A 24491-nucleotide genomic window follows, 5' to 3' on the forward strand; every position below is an offset into this window, starting at 1 on the left:
TTCATTTTTCTACCTTTTTCTTAAGTCTGGCCTTGGAGTAAGTCTTTCTTAGAGTTTGGCCTTGTAGGTAGGACTCATTGCTTTTTGTAATCTAAGAAGTAGGTTTTTTTGTTTTAATATATTTGGAAGTTTTATTAGAGGAGCTTAGTTTCCCCGAAGGCACAATGACATGCTCACCAGCAGTTGGCAGGTGGTTCCTCAGGTCCTCAACCTCTTCATCCTCTAGTTCATAATCCATATCTTCTAGGATGGCATTCATTTTAGAGACATGGAATTTCCCAACTTAGGAAGAAAGAAAGTGATAAAAATAGCAACTGAGAGCTAAGAAAAAAATACTGGTTACATTCATGTGCTGATTTCAATCAGAAGGAACAAATCCATTCCTAATGATGGTTTGAAAAGAAAAAACACTTCAGGGATGCAGAGAGATTTATTATTGTGGAATCTAGAAATATAATACATTCTGATAAACTTGTTTCAGGGGATGCTTCCTATAGTTGCAGAGAAGGATCACCTAGATGAAAGTCAACTGCATATAAATTATATAAAATTTTACGTACAGCATTAATGATATTTTTTCAGTACTGAGGGTTGAACCCAGAGACGTTCTACTGTTGAACTACATCCCCAGATTTATTTTTTAAACAAGGTCTCATTAAGTGGTCCAGGTTGAACTCTAAATTGCTACCCTCTTATCTCAGTCTTCCTCAGTTCTGGAATTCCAGGCATGCACCACCATATACACTTTTATATATTACAAGTTGCATGTATGTGTTTTAAGCGGGATGAGTTACATTAGGAAATAACTAGAGCTCTTGATAGCAAACAGAATTAGAAGCTTTTTTTGTGTCAGAGAACTATATATTATCACATTAGTTATCATTGCATCTAAAAGACCTATAGACTAATGATATAATAAAGTAATTTAATCACTGTATAATAATAAGGCTTTTAAAAAGTTAAGATAGAGCCAATGATCTTAGTTTTACTTGCCTTCATATTGGGAATCTCACTTACCAGGAGATGTTTTTATATTATCAAGCAATATATTTTTATATACTTTTCCATCATCTGTAAAATAAAGCATATTTAAAGTCAAAGACAATAATATAATAGTCAAAGAATAGAAGACTAAGCAGATTAAAAAAAACTTACCTTTTAAATTTATACTCCCATATTTTCCATGCCTACTCAAAGGTTCAAAATTAGACAAGGAAAATTCTTTTTCTTGTCTTTTTTTGGTGGGGTTGAGTTTGAACCTAAGGTTTTATACATGCTAGGCAAGCACTCTACTGAGTTACACCCCCAATCCAGGAGGAAATTCTTAATGTGGATGTCATAGTTTAGATCTAGAATATCCTCCAAAGGACTCATGTGTCCAAAGACTGGGTTTTTGTGAGGTGACTGGGTTATAAGAGTGCTACAGCTGACTTGCTGTCAGGAGGAGGGTCACTGGAGGGCATGAACTGGAAAGGTCTATCTCTCTCCCTGGCTCAAGCTGGTGGCAGACCTTGGTATCATCCACATGGTGATGTTTTTACAGACATGCAGAATGCAAGTGTTGTGGGGTCAGGGAGGCTTCCACCCAGATTTCAGAGGAATGCCTCAGGTGGCAGATAGTGTGCTCCTGAGAGGGCGATGTGTAAAGCTGTGAGTGTGGTCAGAAGTGCAGTGGGAGACTCTAGAAAGCTAAACATGTCTGAGGAAAGCTGCAGGAAGTGAGCACAGCCAACTCAAGAGAGAGGCCATGAGGGGCTGCACCTAGCAATGATGTGGTTCTGAGGCTGCCCAAGCCCTTTGTGAGTTTATATCTCACCACAGCTTGCCCTGGGAGCTGAACACAGAGCTATAGTATTTAATGTTTTCCCTGTAGGATTTTTGGCTTGTTTTCAACCAACTTTTTTCTCCTATCTCCCTGTTTGTATTTTTTTGTAATGGGAATGCTTACCCTGTGGCATTGTACATTGGAGTGTTTAGCATTCTGTTTGATTTTTATGGGCCTCAGAGCTAAGAGCTTGTCTTGAGTCAAGGCGGAGATTTTGGACTTGGACTTCTCAGCAATGCTTAAACAGTTAAAACTTTGGTGACTCCTAGAGATGGACCAAGTGCATTCTACATAATGAGATGCACATGAGTGTTTTGGGGGGTGGGGGAAGAGGTTATGGTTTACATCCAGAATATCCCACCGAGTCTTAATGTATTCAGAGGTTTAGCTTTTGTAAGGTGATTGGGACATGAGAGTGTTATAGCTAACTTGCTGTTAGGAGGTTGAGCCTGATTAGAAGGGGAAGGTTATTGGGGGTGTGTGTGACCTGGAAGCATATTCCTCCTCCCCTGGCTCTTTCCTTTACTTTCTGCTTCCTGGCATCAATTTTCCTGTGTATTACTTTTGGTAATATGGCCATTTCAATAATGTTAATTCTTCAGATTCTTGAACATGGTAAGTCTTTCCATCTTCTAGCATCATTGTCAATTTACTTTTTCAGTGTTCTGTAATTTTCATTGAAGAGATCCTTCACCTCCTTGGTTAGGTTGATTCCTAGGTATTTTTTGAGACTACTATAAATGCAATTGTTTTCCTATTGTCTTTCTCAGTGAGGTCATTATTGGTATAATAATGAAAAGCGATTTATTTTTGTATGTTATATTCTATCCTACCACTTTGTTGGATTCGTTTTTCAGATCTATGTCTTTTGGTGGAATTTTTAGGTTATTCTAAGAAAATGATCACATCATCTGCAAATAGGGGTAGTTTGACTTGTTCCTTTTCTATTGTGTCTTTGCTTTTACACTGAACTATATCCTCAGTTCATTAAAAAAAGTTTCAAAAAATTTGAGACTGAGTTTTGTTAAGTTGTTCAGGTTTGGCTTAAACTCACAACCCTTCTGACTCAGCTTCCCAGAGTGCTGGGATTAAAGTGTGTCACCATGCCTGATTCCAACTGTATTCTTCTTATTTTTCTGTCTTGCTTAATTGCTCTGGCTAAAATTTCAAGGATGGCATTGAATAGAAGTTGTGATAGTGAGACTCTTGTCTCAAATTTAGAGAAGATGTATTCAGATGATCTTGTGGTTTTGTCTTTGATTCTGTTTATATAGTGTATTACATTTATTGATTTGTGAATGTTGAGCTATTATTACAATCCTGGGATGAAACCAAGTGGAGAATGGTTTTTGACCTTTTTACTGCGCTGCTGAATTGTTTGCAGTGATAGGATTTTTGCATCTCTACTTATTAAGGACATTGGTCTATGGTTTTCTGCTGAGTCTTTATCTGGTTTTGGTATCAGAGTGATGATACTGGGTTCAAAGAATAAATTTGGAATCATTCCTTCCCTTTCTATATCATGAAATAGTTTGAGGAGCATTGGTTTTTTGAAGATCTGGTTCAGCACAGAGTCCATCCTGTCCATGGGTTCACTTTGTTGGGAGACTTCTTATTACTGCTTCAACTTCATTGCTTCTTATTAATCTAAGTTTTTATATGCTATAGATTCAATTTTAGTATGCAATACACATCAAGAAACTTACCCATTTCTTATAGATTTTGCAATTTATTGGCACATAATTTTTCATAATATTACAGTAACTTCTCATCCCCAATAAATTGAAGAGGCAGGACCTTGCAGCAGATCTAAAACCCAAAAGTCAGCTATACCTTGAAGACATCTCTGAGAAGTAGTCACTTTTTAAGTGTTCTCAATACTATCAATAAAGCTACCAATCATAAGCAACTTATAAACATCAATGGAGAAATTAAAAATAATACAGACTGAGAAGATATGGAAGCAAGATGCAACCCCAGACTTCTATCTTGCCAAAGGCAAACCTAGAGGCCAATGAGGTGGAACAGTTCACCTCGACTTTCTGAAGTGGTAACAGCTGAAGTAACAAAGCAGATGAATGAGGCTCTAGAAAAAAATGAAATCAGAAATTATTTCACAGATAACTGAAGAGATGATGATCATACTGAAGGACATGGTTAGTGAATCTAGAATAGATATAAATAGCAAAATAGAGGAGTGTAGGAAAATGATGAAAACCATGAATGCTCAACCTAGGATAGAGATGGAATCCATGAAACAGATTCAGATCAGAATAAAAATTCTACTGAAAGTACATACAGCAGAATGAATCAACACGAAGACAAAATATCAGATCTACAAGATATGTTTGTGGTTTGTGATCATGAAAAGTAAGATTTCTTTAGGAAGGGACCACAAAAAACAATCCAACAGGTGCTAGAGGATGCAAAGGCAATACGGTAAGACTGATCAGAGTCAATGAAAAAGCAGGAGATAGTGCTCGTGACATGAAAAATTTGTTCACAGAAGAAATGGAAGAAAACTTTCCAAGCATGAAAAAAGAATTTGACTTACAGGAAGGTGAGGCATACAGAAATCCAATTAGCCATGATTTTAAAAATCTACACTAAGGTATATAACAGTCAAGATTTCAGAAATTCACCATAAGGACAAAATATTAAAAGCTGTTAGAAAAAAGAAACAAATCATGTATCAAGGAAAGCCCATCAAAATACAGCAGACCTCTCAACACAAACCCTTAAGGAGAGCTTGGAGCCAGACTTATGTACCCCACAGAGCTATCTTTCAAAAATTGATGAAGAAATAAGATATTTTCATAGCAAAGAACACTTGAAGACATTCATTGCCAACACTCTGAAATGTTCTGGACGATAATGATATTATAGAAAGAGATAATGAAGACTACAAGTCCACAAACTCCAACATTATAAATCAACCCAGCAAGGCAAGCACTTAAACATGGCAAGGATAGATCAATACATATCAGTTATAAGCATCAATGTTAATGGTCTCACTTCACCAATCAAAAGAAACAGACTGGCAGAATGGATCTAGAAGCAAGATCTAGCAACATGCTCCATACAAGAAACATACCTAATTCAAAAAGAAATTCATAGACTGAAAGTCAAAGGATAGAAAACAATACTCCATGTGATAGAAAAGGGGATAAAAGCAAAAGTAGCCATTCCATTTGCAAACAAAGTGGATGTAAAGTCAAGCCTGATCAAGAGAGACAAAGAAGGTCACTACATACTTGTTAAGGAAAAACTCCAAGAGGAAGAGCTAACAATCATAAGTATATGCACCAAATATTAGTGCTCCCAGCTATATAAAACAATCATTAACAGACATGACAGATCAAATAAATACTCATACAATTGTAATGGGGGATCTCAATGCACCACTGTCACAAACAAACAGATCAAATAGATCAATAAATTAACAAAGGCTGATAAACAGAAATCAACCAAACTTTTGAACAAATGGACTTACTAAATGTATAGAGTGTTCTACTCCATAACATCAAAATATACATTCTTCTCAGCTGCACATGGGATGCTCTCGAAAATAGACACAATTAGGTCATAGAATATGCTTAAGTAAATGCAAAGGAATTCAAATTATCGCATGCATATTATCAGACCACAGTGCAATGAAACTGGAAATCAATGGCAAAAGAAACCACAAAAATTTTATAGACACATAGAAATTAAATAACACTCATTGAACAACCAATGAGTCACAGACGAAAAGTAATTAGACAGTTTCTACAATTAAAAGATAACATCAGTACAACATAGCAGATCTTATGGGATACCGTGAAAGCAGTCCTACAAGGGAAATTCATAACAGTGAATTCTCATATCAGAAAAATAGAGAGAGCTCAAATAAAGAACCTAATGTTGAACCTCAGGCTTCTAGAAAAAAAGAGTGGGGCTGGGGATATAGCTCAGTGGCACAAGCACCTGCCTAGCAAGTGCAAGGTCCTGAGTTTGATTCCCACTGCCAAAAAATAAAAAATAAAAAGGAGCAAGTCATTGTTGTTATTGTGTTGTTTTAAAATTTTTTTTTCTCTTTTAAAAAAAGACCAAGTCAAGCCCAAAGCTTGTATGAGGCAGGAAATTATAAAGATCAGAGCAGAAATTAATACAGTGGAGACTAAGAAAACAATACAAAGAATCAGTGAATTGAAGAGTTGGTTCTTTGAAAAATTAAATAAAATTGACCAAAACTTAGATAACCTTACTAAAAAAAATAAAGAAAAAACTCAAATCCATGGAATTGCAATGAAAAGGGTAAAATCACAATGGATCCTACAGAAATCCAAAAGATCATCAATACCCATTTCAAGAGCCTGTACTCTAATTTTAAAGATGGAAAACACAGAGGAAATGGTCAAATTTCTAGACACACATGAACTGCCAAAATTTAATCAAGAAGATATAAAAATTCTAAGTAACCTGATATCAGTCAATGGAATTGAAGATATAATTAAAATCTTACCAACAAAGAAAACCCCATGCCCTGACGGAGTCACTGTTGAATTCTACAGGAAATTTAGAGAAGATCTAATGCCACTAATGCTGACACTTTTTAATGAAATTGGAAAGGATAATAAACGGTGCTGGAAAACCTGGCTCTCCACATGCCAAACACTAAAACTAGACTCATGTCTAGCATCATGCACTAAACATGGTACATCTTAGTTCCTCTTTTTTTCCCATTCCCTTCCCATGTTTTCAACCTTTCCCCCCTCCTTTACAAATCTTTTTTCCCATTTTACCCTATTTTCCCACATTTTTCTTTTCCTTCCCCCATTCCACTTTCCCTTTCAACAGTTACTTTTTTTGCAATATCTATTATACATTTTCGTTCTTATTTACACTTTCAGTTCCTCACAGTGGAGAGACAGTGCAACATTTAGACATATGTGTCCAATTTCTTTCACTTGAGCATGATCTCAAGGTCCATTCACTTACTTAGAAATGTCTCAGACTTATCCCCCTTTATGGCAGAGTAGTACTCTATTGCATAAATAAACCACATCTTCTTTATACATTCCTTGGTTAATGGACATTTGGTTTGTTTCCAAGATTTAGCTATGACAAACTGTGCAGCTATAAACACGGGTGTGCGTATATCACTGTGGTATGTGCTTTTAATTCTTTTGGGACAATACCCAGAAGGGAATGGCTGGCTCAAATGGGAGCTCTACTCCTAGTTTTGTGAGGAGTCTCCGCACCACTTTCCATAGTGGCTGCACCAGTTTACACTCTCATCAACAGTGCAGAAAGTTCTTTTTTCCTCAGAGCCCCTCCAGCATTTGGTATTGGTTGATTGGTTTGTAATAGCCATTCATTCTGGACTGAGATGGAAGCTCAGAGTTGTTATAATTTGCATCTCTCAAATGATCAGCGATGAGAATTTTTTCATGTATTTATTTGCTGTTTGTACTTCTACAAAGTGTCTATTAATTTAAGATGCCCAATTTTTGAGATCGAGATGCCCAATTTGAAAGATCCAATCCCAAAATGGACATATGAAATGAATAGACACTTCTCAGATCAGGATGCTGAAATGGCAAATAAACATATAAAAAAAGTTCAACATCCCGGGTCATTCAAGAGATGCAAGTTAAAACAACGCTGAGATTTCGTCTTACTCCAGAAAGAATAATGCTGGTGGGACTGTGGGGAAAAAGGAAGCCTTTTCCACTGTTGGTGGGAGCGTAGACTGGTGTAACTATTGTGGAAATCAGTGTGGAGATTCCTCAAAAAAATGAAACTAGAGGTTCTATTTGACCCAGCACTTCTCTCTGTTGGTATCTGCCTGAAAGAATTAAAATGATCACACCATAGTGAAATATTCACACCCATGTTTATAGCAGCACATTTTGTAACAGCTAAATCTTATGAACAGTCCAAATACCCATCAACAAATGAATAGATAAAGATGTGGTTTTTTAATTCAATGTAGTACTTCTACTCAGCCATAAAGAAGGATAAAGGAGATATTTCTAGGTAAATGGATGCACCTTGAGATCATACTCTTAAGCGAAATAAATTGGACACACATGTGTAAATATCATATTATTTCTCTGATGTGCAAAATCAAAAGGGTAAATAAGGACCAAAATGTATAATATATTTTGTGAAATAGGAAGTTCAAAGGGGAAGAGGAATGGGGGGTGAAGGGAAAAGAAAAAAATGAAAAAAAAGGATAAAATGAAGGCAAAGCTTTGTAAATAAGAAATGAAAGAAAAGTGAAGAGAGGGGAAAGGAATGGGAAAAAAAGAGTAATTTTTTTTTTTTCCCAGTACCGGGAATCGAACTCACAACCTTGTGCTTGCCAGGCAGGTGCTGTGCTACTGAGCTAAATCCCCAGCCCCCCAAAAAGAGTAACTAAGGTATATCATATAGGTACAAATTCCCTACAGTGAATGTGATCTTTATGCATAACAAACGGGAAGGGAACAAGGGAGAGCATAGGGGGAAAGGAAGGAAGTGAAAAGGAGAAAGGAAATAGAATAGAAAGGAAAAATGGCATCAAAGCTTTTGCAAATTAGGAAGGGAAAAGGAGTTGAAGGGAGGGGAGGGGACTGGGGTAAAATAGAAAGTCAAGAAATTTCTTGTAGTCACAAGTTCCCTATGATGAATGTTATCATTACATATATCTAAAATATACCAAAAAATTAATAAAAATAACTTCCTCTCTGGCCTAAAATATGGCCTATTTTGTGAAAGTTCCATGAGCTTCTGAAAACTATGTGTATTCTGCTTTTCTTGGGTGGAACATTCTGTAGATGTCTGTTAAGCCCACTTGATCTGTAATCTACTTTAACTCTGATGTTTCTCTGTTAAATTTTTGTCTGGTTGACCTGTTCAATTTTTTTTTTTTCTTTTTTACTTGAGATTGAACTCAGGGCTGTTTTGCTGAGCTATATATCTAAACCTTTTTAACAAAACAAAACAAAAAATTGACAGGTTCCTTCTGAGTTGAATCTTGCCAGGTTGCCTAGTTGTCCAGGTTGGGCTTGAACCTGTGATCCTCCTGCCTCAGTCTTCCAGAGTGCTGGGATTACAGCCATATATCATTATGCCCAGCTTGATTTATTAATTTGTGAGAGTGGAGTATTGAAGACACTGCTATTATTACATTGGGTCTATCTGTCCCTTTATGCCAAATAGTGCTAGTTTTATAAAATTGGGTGTGTCAATATTTCTTGTACATCTGTTTACAATTTTATATCTTCTTGGTAGATTATTTCCTATACTCATTTTCAATGACACTCTCTGTCTCTTCCGACTAATTTCAATTTGAAATCTGTTGGATATGCCTATAGTGACTCCTGTGTTAGTTTGGTATCTAGTTGGTTGAAGTATCATTTTCCATTCTCTTACTTTCGTTCTGTGTCTTAGTCACCGTCTTTTCCTTGAGACAGAATATCTGACAGCTGCAATTAAAGTCAAGAGAATTTTAAAAAACTTACTGGAGCCAGGGGTATAGCTCAGAAGCACAGTGCCTGCCTGGCAAGCATGAGGTTGTGAGCTTGATTCCCGGTACCAAAAAAAAAGAAAAAAATTACTGGTATACGTTTGCAGTACGTAATGATTACATTCTTCATGGGGGTGCTGGTACTGTTCATACCACCTCCTGATTCCTTTTTTCATCCCCTTTCCCTCCTAATCCCTTCCCCCATCCCTCCATCTCTTGGTCCCCTGAAAGGAGTGGAGGTTTATTTTGGCTCACACTTCAGTCCATAGTCGGCTAGCTCCAAGGCAGCACAGCATGGCAGAGCGGAATGTTGGAGGAACAACTGCCCATCTCATGACTTTTCAAAGTGGAGAGAATCAAGAGAGAAGCCAGAAATGGAGATACAACCTTCCAGGCCACACCCACAGTGATTCACCTCTTCTGCCCAGATTCCACCTCCTATAATCCAACCATCTTCTGACAGCTCTGCCTGTGGGCACGTGAGGCTCTGGGTGTCAACAAGATATAAACCATGACATTCTGTAGAAGTCTCCACGGGTGAAATATATTTCTTGCAGGCAACATATAGTTGAGTTTTATTTTTTAATCCAAATCATCAGTCTATGTGTTTTGATTGAAGAATTAAGACCACTTATATTCAGCATTATTAAAATGTATGTACAAATTCCTGTCATTTTGTTATTTTCTTGTGTTAGATTCATTCCTGATTTTCATTTGTTTATCTACTCTTCTATGAAGTTTATTCTGTTTTGTGCTCTTGTGGCTGTGTTTGTCTTCTGTATTTAGGATGACTTTTGAGTATTTTTTTGTAGTGCAGGTTTAGTTATCATGAATTCTTTTAGTTTATATTTATTTTGCTCTTTTCTGTTCATTTTGTTTTGATATTTTTGAGACAGGGTCTTGCTATGCAGTTTAGGCTGGCCTTTGAGCTCACTTTGTAGCCCAGGCTGGCCTCAGACTTGCAATGATCCTCCTGCCTCGGCCTCCCAAGTACTAGGATTACAGGCATGCGCCACCATACTTGGCTTATGCTTATTTTGGAAGATCTTTATTCCTCCTTCAATTCTGAAGAATAGCCTTGTATACAATAGTAATCTAGCCTAGCAGTAATTCTCTCTCAGGAATTGAAATGATCATCTCAAGGCCTCTTGGTTTTCAGTTTCTGTTGAGCAATCTCCTGTTATCCTGATGAATTCACTACTATAAGGGGTTTGGCTTTTCTGTCCTATAGTTCTTAATATTCTTTGTACTAAATTTTGGCCATTTGGCTATAATATGTCATGGAGAGTTTCTTTCCTAGTCATAGCTATTTGGGGTTCTAAGAGCCTCCATCACTTTGATGTCCATCTCACTTCCCAGATTTGGGAAACAGTCTCCCATTCTTTTACTGAATAGGTTTTGTATGCCATTAAGCTAGATATTCTTCTTTATTAAGGCTCATAACTCTTAAATTTGGTCTTTTAATATTGTCCTACAGCTCTTGTCCATAGTTATTTGTTCATAGATTCTTATTCTTTTTTTGCTTTATTACTGTCCAAATGTTTTAGTGCATCCACTTTGTTGTAAAGCCCTGATAATTTTCTTCTGCTTGATCTAATGCGGTGAGACTTTCAATTGAATTTTTCATTTGACTCATTGTGCTTTCATTTCCAAGATCTCTGTGTGGTTATTTTTCAGAATCTCTCTCTCTTTTCAGAAATGGCCTTTCATAGAATGAATTATCTTCCTTATCTCACTCAGTTCGTCCTTACTTCATGTTTATTTTCTTCTTTGAGTTCACCTGTCATTTTAATGACCAGTTTCTTTAATTCTTTGTCATTTTATCCACTTCTAAATCACGGGGTCAGTTATTGGAGAGTTATGAGCCTTCGGAGTCATCGCATTGCCCTGTGAGGTTTCTTGGGCTTTTGTGTTGATATGTACACATCAGTTGGGCAGGATATCTTTTCCACAACTGTGTGAGTATTTTTATTAAGTGGATTTCTCTTTAATGTGTATGGATGGTTGTGTGTGTGTCTCCCAGTGAAAGTATTCACTCAACCTGTTCAGAGCGCTAGGTTCAGTTCCCAGAACTTTTTTTTGACAGGAGAGAATAACTACCAGTAACAAGTAAAAAACCAAATATACATCAACGTTTAATAACAACTTACTTAAAAAGATTCCTATTTCACTAATTTAGATAAAGCTAGGGAGTATAATGATGTAGAATAGACTAGAAAAAACTAGGAATTTATAATGGTGAGATTAATACTAACAGTAGGTTTTAAAGGTAAGAGGGAAGAAGGTATGAGAAGAGAAAGAAAGAAGGTAAGGGAATATAAATAGGAAGGAGGAGATGAGACAGGAAGAGAAAATCCAATTTAAGATGACACAAGTATAAGTCATTAGATAATCCTATGAAAACATCATTAATGAGGTGAAATGTAACAAAACAACACAGAACACAATAGGAAGAGAAGCAAAAACTAACAAAAAACAGGACCCATGTTCCTCCTGTGGAGCTTGGGGCAACTTAGCAAGACCCTGTCTCAAAGTAAGAAATAGGAAAAGGATGTAGCTCAATGCAAAGGCACTGCTTTCAATTCTTCTGCTCAGACTGAATATTTGTTCAGTAGCAGTCTGCATTGTTTAGATTATGCCGAACTTTCCCTCCCACACTGTGCCGCCCTGTGTTCAATGCTGGAACGTTCCATTTCAGTTATTTCACTTCTTATTCTAATTACTAATAATGCCTGGTCTTCCATTGTGATCTCACTAGTCTGTATTCTAGATTTTTGTAAGAAATGACATGGGTCAGTTTTTAATGACATTAAATAATATAGAAATATACTCCATCGTAGCGCATAAAATACATACCGGTAACTGGCAACATTTTCAGCAGCTCCCAAAGTTCCCTATTTGTGAGTTCTATCCCCATATTTCTGAGTACTTTTTGTATGTCTTTGGCTTCAATTTCTCCTCCTTTTAAATTCAAAAATAGAAACAGTGACAGTAAGAATTGTCTATTGACCCTAAATGCTTAAAAAATACCTAAGCTTTACAGCATTGTCTACTGTTTTCAGATGAAGAACACAGAAAACAGAAGTTAATTTTAAAAATTTAAATAAGGAACTCATGTATAGTGGCATAAATAATCTCAGAGAAGTTAGCCTAATTCATAGTAAAGGGGGCCCAGTGATGTAAGTACATACATGTTGTTACTTAATCTAAATTATATTACCATTAGGTAAAATGATGTTTCAGAACATATAGATAACTTCATATAGAGATACAGCACTACAACATTTTGCTAAAACATAGATAATCCAATGCAATCTTTATGTGATTAGACCTAGACTTTATTCACTAAAAATGTTGAGGTTAAATCAAATTCAGGACATGAAAATTCAATTTTACATATATAAGTGAATGTGAAGTATTTGCATTTTAGTTTTGCATCTTTTCTCAAAATATCTTGCTCACCTGTAAACTTCTTTACTTCTTTTATCAGTTGATGTAGATTAGTCCTCCCAGAAGCTAAAACATAAAGCATAATTCAGACATACATGATTATATACTGACAGAAACATTGTTAATGAGAATTTTTTTTTATGATTCGTTTTGAATCATAGCCTGACAACATATGAATGTGAAATAGGGAACATTACTCTCTAAATGTGTTCTCTATTACTTTCTTACTATTTATTTTTCCTCTCTTAGGATATCAGTCTCTCCACACCATGAACATCTTTCTGCGACTTGTTGTTTACTTTATACTGTCATCTACCAGGTTCCAGAAACAGGCAGAAAAGGTTTCCATTTGGAACGTCAAACCATTTTCTTACTGAATATTGTCCCACATCAACACACCCCACTTATCTTAACCTACTTTTTTTTCCTGGTAGATACGTTTATTTTATAGTTGAAGACTGTGAATGCTTTTAAATAAAAAGAATATATGTTTTCTATATCCCATTCAGACATCTTAACAACCAGCATAAGGCTTTGCACGTAGCATAATTATACCCTTTTGTCACTCCTAGTGTTTGAGACCAAACTCAAGGCTTCACACATGCTGGCAATCATTCTACCATTTAGCTACGTCCACCTGCCCTTATTAAACACTTTAAATGATGGACTGGAACATATTACACTGGCAGAATTAGCTGCCAGATCAGTATATTTTCCTAGAATTGCAGGTTAATATAGGAATAATTTTTTGCAGGACAAAAAAGGAAACTGGAAAATATGTGCCCTATTGGTATTGTCTTACAAAAAGGATATACTATTTATTATTTTGACATTCCATGTCTCTTTTAGGGTAGTTTCTCTTATACATGCTCTATATAATTAACTAGCAGATTCGTAACTTGAGAATTTTTACTACGTACAGAATGATATAGTATACAAAATTTTCACGGAGTACAGGAAGAAAATATATGGTAAAGAATAAGGAGGAGTTAAGGGCCATGGAGGTTAAAAGAATGGAAAGTAAAGGAATGAAAAGTAAGAGAGATGGTTTAATGTGCATTTATTCAGAGTTCCAGAAGAAATGAAAGACTACAGGCTTAAGACAATATTGAAACAATAATGGCTGAGAATTTTCCACATCAGATAAAAGATGCTATTTGTTAGACGAAAAAAGCCCAGTGAATCCTAAGGAATATAAATAAAAATATATCTACTGCTGGCTTTGACATCATAATGAAATCTCAGAACCAAATAACAACGTCCTCAAAACAAAAACAACAAAATATTACCCTGCAAGGATTTGTAATAGATTTATGGCTTACTTTTCATCTCTTCTCATTAGTAAGCAATGGCTAGCGAAAAAATGTTTACATGTGCTGAAAGAAAGTAATTGTCTACTTAGAATTCCAGATAGAGAAAAAATAAGTATCAAGAGCAGAGGAAAACAAAGACAGTTGTTTATCAGAAAGTATTTATCACTCACCAATCCTTAATAAAGAAAATTAGGCAGCAGAAAAGTAATTCCAAAGAAAAGGCCAGAGGTCCAAAGAACAAGTAAATCTTTGGGTAAATCTGCCTTTATAAAGCGTTCCTAGAGTGGGGATCTCCCCGCGGCAGAGGAGCAAAGTCAGTGAGGGGGCCTGTGCGGGGAGGAGTCCGTATCTCTGCTGTCACCGCTGCAGCCTGCACACGGGGGACTCAGCGGGAGAGAAGGGAGCTGACGGGGTGAAGCTCGCGGAGCGCTTCTCCCCGCACACGTCACTCCGGAGCAGAGGAAGAAATTCATCCCGTATGAGGCTGTCAAGGCCAGGCTGTATTCAGCTTGGGACAAAGCACTTTCCATGGGGTTACAGATGAGAGCGCAGCAAAGAGGTCTTTTGGAAAGTTTGAAGAATAAATTTTCTAAACTTGTGTAAAGAACTTGCCAAAACCAACACATTTTATTCAGAGAAGCAGGTTTGCTATATTCCAGAATGGGCTTCAGTCATCACAGGACACGTAGAAAGAAGCACTGGTGTTTCTACGCGGCAACAACGCAGAAAAGCCAGTCTTTCGCCTGTCCCCGAAGACCGTGTCCAACCCTGGAATACTAAGGACCTCAAGTGGCCTTCGGCGGGTTTCACCTCAGTGTTATCCTGCTGGAGAACTGTTAGGAGCTGAATTTTCAGGGTTTTGAAAAATCCGTAAAACGCATGACAAAGTCCTGGAAACATCTGGTGGAGCAGATTGGTGAGTTGCTCATGTAGAAGTGGCCCCACTTTACACGCACAAGAAAACTAAGCAGCTCATCTTTGAGACTGAGCCTGTAGTAACCACAGGACTTGAAGACGGTGGTATACGAAAGCTATGAAGCATTTATGTGCACCTGTTTTGGAAGCTGCTCAGCCGGCACCAGTGGAATAGTCATCGTACTAAATATTATCCTTGTGCTTGAAGTTGTATTTAAATTTAAACAGAAGTATAAGGCCCTTGATAAGAATCTATCTGGGTGGTTTTCTTCTGATTGGTGATTGGATTCCTCTTTCTGGGCATTAGCACATATGGTTGGAGACAGGATGGAGTGAATCATGTACTTATCTGTGAACTTCATCCAAGAAAAATTTGTCTCACCAACATCTCTTTGAGATTGCAGTATTCCTGGGGACACCGTGTGCCTGCGCCTGCTAGCATGCTTCTTTGCTCCAGTTAGTGTTGTCCCCTCCTGTGCATATCCACTTGTCCTTCATGGATTTAGGGTTTTCTTTCTTATCAACCCCACTGAAGTTTTTTACTATAAATCCTGGCTTTGGCTGCTTAACCTGCTCTTATAGCTCCTTCCCACAAGGCAGGTTTGCTGATTTCTGGCTGGCCAGTCACCTGAATAGCTTGTCAGTGATACCAATGGACTTGGAACACATGATCTGCTTTTCCAGTTATGAGCTCAATGGGATGAAAGTAAGGACCTGTGGTCAAATTACTCAGAAGAACGGGAAATTTGCCACAAATTCCTATGGCATGTGAGCCATTGTTTGGTACATTCCTGCTTGGTTCTTCTTCATCTGGTGCCTATGCAGACATCAAAAAGGCCTTTCCTCATTTTGTAATGCTAGCAGATACCATACAACTTTCTTCATGGTGACATTCGCAGCCTTTTACAGCACTCACAATGAGGTCACTCAGACACTGTAGTGTTCTTTTTTTTATTTTAAAGATAAAAGAACGAAAACATCTTAACAAACACACATACATTTAGAAAATAACACAAAAACAATACAAGCAATACAGAATTTCAAACAAGGTGATAGGAAATTAACAATGGTTGTTGTATTACATATTGATATCTTCAAATTGGATACTCAGGTAAACAAATATAGACATGTAGGATTGATCATACACTTAAACATTAACTGTTCCTTAACCATAGAGCAATAAAAGTCAGTAGTACAACTATGTTAGCTATCCTGTGTATACATACATGCATATTTTCTCCCTTCTTTCTTTTCTCTTTTCCCTCATCCCAGTTCTTTCCTTTTGAACAGTTTCCTTTCCTTTCACAAGTCTATTGTCCCTCCTAGATTTTATTCACTCTTTCAGGTTCTTACATTAATATGGTGTTTACACATGTGGGTCTGACTTATTTCACTTATGAATGTGGTCCCTAGTTGTGTCCATTTTCCTATAAAAGTCTCGAGATTATCTTTCTTTATAGCTGAGTAATATTCCATTGTGTAAAAATACCACAACTTTTTTATCCATTCCTCAGTTGATGAGCATTTGGCTAACTTCCACGATTTAACTATTACAAATTGTGCTGCTATAAACATAGGTACACATATATCATGGCGATATGATGTTTTCAGTTCTTCTGGGAAAATATCCAGAAGGGGAATAGCAGGATTGAATGGGACCTCTAGTCCTAGATTACTGAGGAATCTCCAAATTGATTTCCACAGTGGTTTCACCAGTCTCCACTCCCACCAGGAGTGGAGAAGAGTTTTTATTTTCTCCACAGCCTTGCCAGCATTTGTTACTGGTTGATTTCTTAATGATAGCCATTCCTACTGGGGTGAGATGAAACCACAGAGTTGTTTTAATTTGCATTTCTCGAATGACTAATGATATTGAACATTTTCTCATGTATTTATTTGCCATTTGTATTTCATTATCTGAGAAGTGTGTGTTCATCTCAGATGCCCATTTTTGTATTGGGTGTTTGAATTTTGCAGGGGCTGATGTTTTTTAATTCTCTATATGTTCTAGACAAGAGCCCTTTGTCTGAGGGACAGTCGGCTAGAATTTTTTCCCAATTCATAGGTTTTCTTTCACTTTGCTGGTGATTTCTTTAGATGTGCAAAAACTTTTCAGTAAGATCAGATCTCAGTTTTTTATTCTTTGAAGTATTTCCCGTACAGTTTGGCTTTTTTTCATGAACTCTATGCCTACCCCTATGTCTTCAAGATTTTTACCTGCTTTCTCTTCCAGTAGATTTAGTGTTTCTGTTGTAATATTTAGATCTGTGATCCATTTTGACTTGAATTTGGTGCAAGGTGATAGACATGGGTCTAGTTTCAGTCTTTGGCCTGTGGTGAGCCAGTTTTTCAGCACCATTTATTAAAGAGGCTATCTTTCTTCAGTGAACTTGTTTGGCTCCTCTGTCAAAGATAAGGTGGCTGAGTGTGTTTGTGGTTGTGGTTGCATCTTTCAGTCTGTTCCATTGATCCTCAGGTTGGTTTCTTTTTTGCCAGTACCATATTGATTTTATCACAGTAGCTTTGTAGTATAATTTCAAGTCAGGGATTGTGATGCCACCTGCCTTCTCTTTGTTGCCCAGGATTGTTTTTGCTATTTTGGGTCTCTTCTGATTCCAGATGAATTTTAGGAATGTTTTCTCTACCTGCCTTCTCTTTGTTGCCCAGGATTGTTTTTGCTATTTTGGGTCTCTTCTGATTCCAGATGAATTTTAGGAATGTTTTCTCTAGATCTATGAGGTATGCTAATGGTATTTTAATTGGAATGCATGGAATCTCTGTAACATTTTTGGGAGCATGGCCATTTTCACAATGTTGGTTCTTCCTATCCATGAGCAAGGAATATCTTTCCATTTTCTGAAATCCTCTTCAATCTTTTTCCAGATACTGTAGTTTTCATTGTATAGATCTTTTACTTCTTTTGTTAGATTGATTCCTAAATATTTTGTGTAGTGTTCTTTTACCTGTGGATGGTCTTTTGTATCATCAGTTCCTGCTGTACCTGATCTAGGATCTAAAGATGGACTGAGATCTCTCTGATAAGAATGCTGGAGAAAACATTTTCCTCCAGAAAGAGACTGTATACCCTCAAAAAGCCTATTATGCCATCATGAACGATATGAAACTGAGCTTTGCTTAGACTATCCAAATCTCACTGACCTTTATGACTACGATGGCTCATTCTGGAGACATCATTCCTACTGTTCTTGCCTCTCTTGAGGTTTTCCAGCAATTTGTTTGGAACGTCTGCCTGCAGAAGGAACAGCTAAACAACTATGGTGAATTTCATGATGTCGGGGACATCTCTGAGGTCCCCTTGAATGCAGATGATTGGACACTTCTAGATCAGATGATGGGCCAGGGTGATGGGGTGTGGAATTTGCAGAAGGATTGATCATGGAAGTACAGCCAGAGTGTATCACTGTGCTGACCTCACCTCGTTTCTCAGTATGTACAGCTTCCACTTATATCCAAGGCTCGTGACACTAAGGTATCAATGGAAGACACAGGTGATGAAGCTAGCAGTGGAAATCTCTGAAGTCTGGATTACTGTCCTTGGTTTTCCTATTCTACAAATCTTTTCTTGACAACCTTTAGTACATTTTTCCAGCTGAAACAGGAGAAAACATATAACACATTTTCCAAGCTCTTCCAGATTGGATCTTACGGACTCCCAACAAACTATGTTTCTTTTATTTTCTTCTGGTTTAATTTTAATTTTCTATTTAAAAACAAATATTACATCATTTTGCCAATCAAAGGACATTTTAAGGAGCAAAATTATAATATCCATGGATCCTTTACACTCACAGGGACACAGATACTTATCAGGATGAAGAACAGTCTTTGTAAAGACCCTCTGATGGGATGGTACTGAGATAGCTCAGGTTCCATTTGGCCTAGTTTTGACTAGTTAAAACCAGACATTGACTTTCAAATTTTTGTCACCTGTAGGAAAAGAACAATTTGGAGAAGTACCTTCATACACAAAACTACTTTTAAAATTTGATGTAAATTTTCTTATTTGGGGGAGTGTTTCTGGGTGGGCAGCAAATGTGTTCATTTTTTTACATAAAGTTTTAAAATTGTTTATAAAACTTAACCACAAAAGAATGCTATAACTCTTGCACAATGAAGGTGATAACAATGAAAGAAGACAAAGGAAACTATTGGATGACATTTATGAGGGTCGGTCCCACTCTATTGTCTCTATTTCAAGAGACAACTGGTACCAGTTTGACTTTTTCTTTTCTTTCTTTTTAATTTTAAGCCAAAGTTTTATTACTAAATTTTGTTGCTGCTGCTTTAGATTTTTGAGCCTCTCCCCTATAGCAACGCATCCCAACACTTTCATACCATTGGTTGAACTTCACATAGGAGGTTCTGATGCTTTTTTTTTTTCCTGAACAGATGTGGAATACATTTGTCCATATTCTAAGCATAGCAAGTCTTACTGCGCTTTAGGATATAGGGTAATTGTAGTGCAATCTTTACTAACTCTGAATTGGAAAACAGAGCCACTTTAGAGACTCTTCAGTCTTACTAGATAGTTTTTTCTTTAACCTCACCCCATTAGCCAGAATTTTAGAAACTAATTGTATTGGTACATTTTAGATATACATAACGATCTTGTTCGATGGAGAAAGTTTGTACCTATACATGATATTTTTTGATTCTTCTATCTTCCCTGATCCCCTCTCCTTCCTTCAACCTTTCTTCTTCTCTTTACTTACAAAAGCTTTGTTTCCATTTTTTCCTTCTATTCCTTTTTTCCCCTTTCCTTCCTTTCCCTCTCCCCATTCCTGTTCACCTTCCTGTCTGAATATTTTCCTCTTATTTCCCAGGACCCACTATACATTTTGGTCCTTAGTTACCGTTTCAGTTTCTCCACTAGAGAAGCAATGTGATATTTAAACACCTGTATCTGATTTATTTCATTTAAGAGTATGGACTCTTTTTTTCCCCTTTCCTTCCTCCCCTTAGTTCCCCTTTTGTTTGAACAACATCCTTGTATTTCTGAATACTTTTTATACACATTGCTTCTTATTTACATATTTAGTGTCTCGTAACAGAGACATATATGTCCTATTTATTTCACTTAAGAGTATGGTCTCAAGGTCCAACCATTTACTTAAAAATTCTCAAGTTTATCCTTCTTTATGCCTGAGTTGTACTCATTGTATAAAAAACTCTTCTTTATCCATTGCTTTGTTGATGGGTATTTGGGTTGTTTCTAAGATTTAGATATTACAAACTGTAAAGCTATAAACATGAGTGTGCATATATCACTGTGATATGATGTTTCTAATTCTTCTGGAAGATACTCAGAAGGGGAATGGCTAGATCAAATGGGATCGTTAATCCTAGTTGTTATGGTTTGTGTCTGAGTGTCCCCTCAAAGCCTCATGCAGCCATGGGGCAGGCATTTAGAGTTTGATTGATTATGGGTGTGAAAGCTCCACCCGCCCTGGGGTGGATAGTTTGCATACATAAGGGAGAGAAAGAGGGTGCTTCTGGCCATTTCCTCCCTTGTGTGTGTGTTTTGTTGCTTTTGCTGTGTTCAGACGCCATGAGCTGTAGCTCTCTGCCATGTGCCACTCTGCCTTGTAATCTGCCAAGTATGGACTGAAACCTCCACAAACTATAAGCGAAATAAACCATTCCTTCCTTAATTTTGGGCGTCAGGTATTTTGTCCCAGCAATGAGAGAAAAGTAACCAAGACACTAGTTTTTTGAGGACTATCCACACTGATTTCCACAGTGGATGCACCAGTATACATTCCTGCCAACAATGGAGAAGTGTTCCTTTTACCCACAGCCTCAACAGCATTTGTTATTGGTTGATTTTTTTGATAATAGCCATTTTTTTTCTAAGTTGAGATGGAATCTCAGTGTTGTCTTAATTTATATCTCTCAAATTACTCATGCTATTAAACATTTTTCATATATTTATTTGCCACTTGTTTTCCTTGCTCTTAAAAGTGATTATTCATCTCAGATACTCACTTTTGGATTGGGTCTTTAAATTTGGTTTCAATTCTTTATATGTTCTAGATATTAGTCCTTCATCTGAAGGACAACTAGTTAGGATTTTTTCTCATTCTATGAGCTCTCTTTTCACTCAATTGGCAATTTCTTCTGCTTCACAAAAGCTTTTTAATAGGATGAGATCCCAACTGTTGATTCTTTGTACCATTTCCCATGCAATTGGAGTTTTCTTCATGAAATCTTTGCTTGCACCTATGTGTTCAAGAGTTATACCTATTCACTCTTCCAGTAGATTTAGTGTATCTGTTTTAATATTTAGATTTTTGATCTATTTTAATTTTAGTTCAGTGCATGGAGAGATATGGGCCTAGTTTTAATCTTTGGCATATGGAAGGCCAGTTTTTCCAGCATCAGTTTTTAAAGAGTCTATCTTTCTTCCAGTGAATGTGGTCATCTTTATCAAAGATGAGGTGGTGGAGTGTGTTCACTCCCACACTTGCTTTCTCTTAAAAATAAGTACTTAATTGCCCTTGTATTGTATTCACCGCTTTTGCATTCAGCTTTTAACTATGTAAGTCTTTACTCATGCCTGTCGCAGTTGCAGTAAATTGTATTAAAGTTATTCAAATTCTGCCAATTAACTGACAAATGGTTTCTTTTAAAAGCAATTTCTTTTTTATTTCCCTCCCATTTAATTGCTTTCCCTGCCTGATTGCTCCTTTGTATTGGTGTTCTTAGAATTTTGGCCTTTCTTACCTCTTTCTAAAGTTTCCTTCAGAGAATTTTGGAGAGCTGGTTTGGTGGTCATGAATTTCTTTAGTTGTCCTTCGTCATGGAAGTATCTTATTTCTCCATTAATATTGAAAGATAGTTTTGCAGGGTACATTAATCTGGGTTGGAAGTTGTTTTCTTTCAGGACTTGAAATATTGCACTCCAAGGTCTTCTTGGCTTGAGGGTTTGTGTTGAGAAGTGTGCTATGATTCTGATGTGCTTTCCTTTATAGGTGATCTGTTTCTTTTCTCTACCAGCTTTTAATATTCTGTTCTTGTATTACTCAGAATTTAAATTAAAAGTCCTGTGTGAGGAAACCATATTTCTGAGCACTCAGAGCAAATTCTCTTTCCTCCTTCATATTACATTGACACAAAAGACTTTAGCAGCCATTTCTCTGAACAGTTTGAAAAGATGAACATTGCATTTCATGCTCTCCCATAATAGAAACTTGCTTTTGAAATTTGAGGGGTCTAAATTTTTTTTTTTTTCCATACCGGGAATCAAACTCACGACCTTGCACTTGCCAGGCAGGCACTGTGCGCTGAGCTAAATCTCCAGCCCCAGAGGGGTCTAAATTTGGTTATACATTGGAAGTATGTTTCTCAGAAAGCTCGGACTATTAATGGTCTAGGCACAATGACCATCTTCACCCTTGCCTCATTTATTCCTTTCTTAAGTTACCCTGATTCACAGAAAACAAAAACAAAATAAAAGCCATAATGCATTTTATTTTCCTGAACAGGATTGGTATTAAATTTTGCATTTTAGGGGGCTGGGGATTTAGCTCAGCGGCAAAGTGCCTGCCTGGCAAGCGCGAGGTCGTGAGTTCGTTCCCGGTACCGGAGAAAAACCAAAAAAAAAAAAATAAATAAATAAATAAATTTTGCATTTTAGGACTGAGGATATAATTCAGAGATATACACTTGCCTAGCATGCACAAGGCCCCAAGTTCAAAAAAAATTATTATTTAACAAAATCAATATAAATACCAGGAAAAAGTAAAGTGTGTTTCAAACAACAGCCACAAAACTCAGAGACTCCACAAAACTCAGAGACTCCAAAGGCAACATCAGTGGACTTTATGCTTAATTGTAGACAAAGGAATGAATAAGTAAAAGTGTCTATACTATAGACACTTGCTTTCTCTTAAAAATAAGTACTTAATTGACCTTGTATTGTATTCACCGCTTTTGCATTCAGCTTTTAACTATGTAAGTCTTTACTCATGCCTGTCACAGTTGCAGTAAATTGTATTAAAGTTATTCAAATTCTGCCAATTAACTGACAAATGGTTGCTTTTAAAAGGAATTTCTTTTTTATTCTGTAAACTTTCAAAATTTTGCCCTTTCTGTTTATTTATTTATTTTTTGGTTCCAGGAATTGAACTCAGGACCTTGTGCTTGCCAGGCAGATGCTGTACTACTGGACCCCAAATTTTCCCTTTCTGAACCAAGATTTCTTTTCCCTGAAAAAAACATATAACTTTGTAGCTCCCACTGCTTTTTTTTTTTTTTTGTCTTTTGTCAAGCACATCCCTTATCCCAAAACTGAAGATAAAATGTTTAATTTTTATCTTTAAATATATTGAAATCTTTATGAGAAAAAAGTGACTGCTACTAAAATTTTGCTAGATTAAAATAAAACAAGATACAATTCAGGCTCCAAGAATATCATTAATATATAGGAGAAAAGTGGAATTAAGGTGTTCTTAGGTCTTTCTGTTATTCAAGAGGAAATGAATTTGGAGAAGTAAAAACTTGCACCTTTATATTATTCTTTAGCAAAGTTCAGCAACAGAAGTGGAGACCCAAGTGGCTGGGTTGATCACATGCTGAAAGAATCAGAGGGCAGGAATGACAGTAGTAGTTTAAAGGCAACACCAGTTAGAAGGCTGTTTATGTATCGGAAGAAAATGGAGAAATCCAGGGACTAGTATTTTTGACTAACATGCAGGGTACATTTCTTGAGAATGAGTATGAGAACTGGACATTTATTTTTTTTGTTCAGATTTTTATTAGTATATATTTGTAGTACATACTGATTACATTCATCATGGGGAGTTAGCACATTAACACATATTAATTCTTTTTCAATCTCCTTCTCATCCCTTCCCTCTCTTCTTTCTCGATCTCTCGATCCTCTTGCCTTTTGCAAAATAGCTAGCTCTCTGTTTCCCATTATCTATCTTTTATTTTTTTCTATAATTTGCTTATATGTTGGGATTCTCATATAAGACAAACCATGTGATATTTGAGCTTGTATTTGTCTGATTTATTCACTTATCATTATGGTCTGAATGTGCATCCACATTACTACAAATGACTCAAAAGTATATCTGTCTTTATGGTATAGTAGTACTCTGCTGTGTATAGAGTACATTTTCTTTATCCACTCTCCCACTGATGGACATATAGGCCACTTCCAAGATTTAGCGATCCTGAGTTGCACTACTATAAACATGGCTATGCATGTATCACTATAATACTACGTCTTTAACTCTTTTGGGAGTATACCTACAAGGGGAAAAGTTAGGTCAAGTGGAATTTCTAGTTTTAGTGTTTTGAGGGCTCTCCATACTGATTTTCATAGTGGTTATACTAGTTTACACACCCGCCAATAGAGGGCAATGCTTTTCCCTGAAGCTTCTACCAGGATTTGTTATAATTTGGCTTCTTGAATATAGCCATTCTTTTTGGAGAAAGGTGAAATCTCCGTTGTTTTGAAGTCTAT

At 36.7% G+C, this 24491-nt stretch overlaps 1 protein-coding gene and 1 pseudogene across 1 annotated transcript in view; one reads left to right on the forward strand and one right to left on the reverse strand.

The window, feature by feature from the left end:
* The window catches only part of Efcab3 (EF-hand calcium binding domain 3), a 494429-nt gene that overhangs the window by 139116 nt on the left and 330822 nt on the right, over positions 1 to 24491 (reverse strand). The window contains exons 78-81 of the mRNA XM_005402243.2: positions 12783 to 12836; positions 12177 to 12281; positions 1018 to 1071; positions 178 to 282 (exon numbers count right to left, since the gene is read on the reverse strand). Coding sequence (XP_005402300.2) covers positions 178 to 282; positions 1018 to 1071; positions 12177 to 12281; positions 12783 to 12836 — 318 coding nt within the window. The remainder of the gene's footprint in view (positions 1 to 177; positions 283 to 1017; positions 1072 to 12176; positions 12282 to 12782; positions 12837 to 24491) is intronic.
* Positions 13040 to 18536, forward strand: LOC102024561 (annotated as a pseudogene).

Source organism: Chinchilla lanigera, unplaced genomic scaffold (assembly GCF_000276665.1).
Source record: "Chinchilla lanigera isolate Chin_1 unplaced genomic scaffold, ChiLan1.0 scaffold00077, whole genome shotgun sequence".
NCBI lineage: Eukaryota > Metazoa > Chordata > Mammalia > Rodentia > Chinchillidae > Chinchilla > Chinchilla lanigera.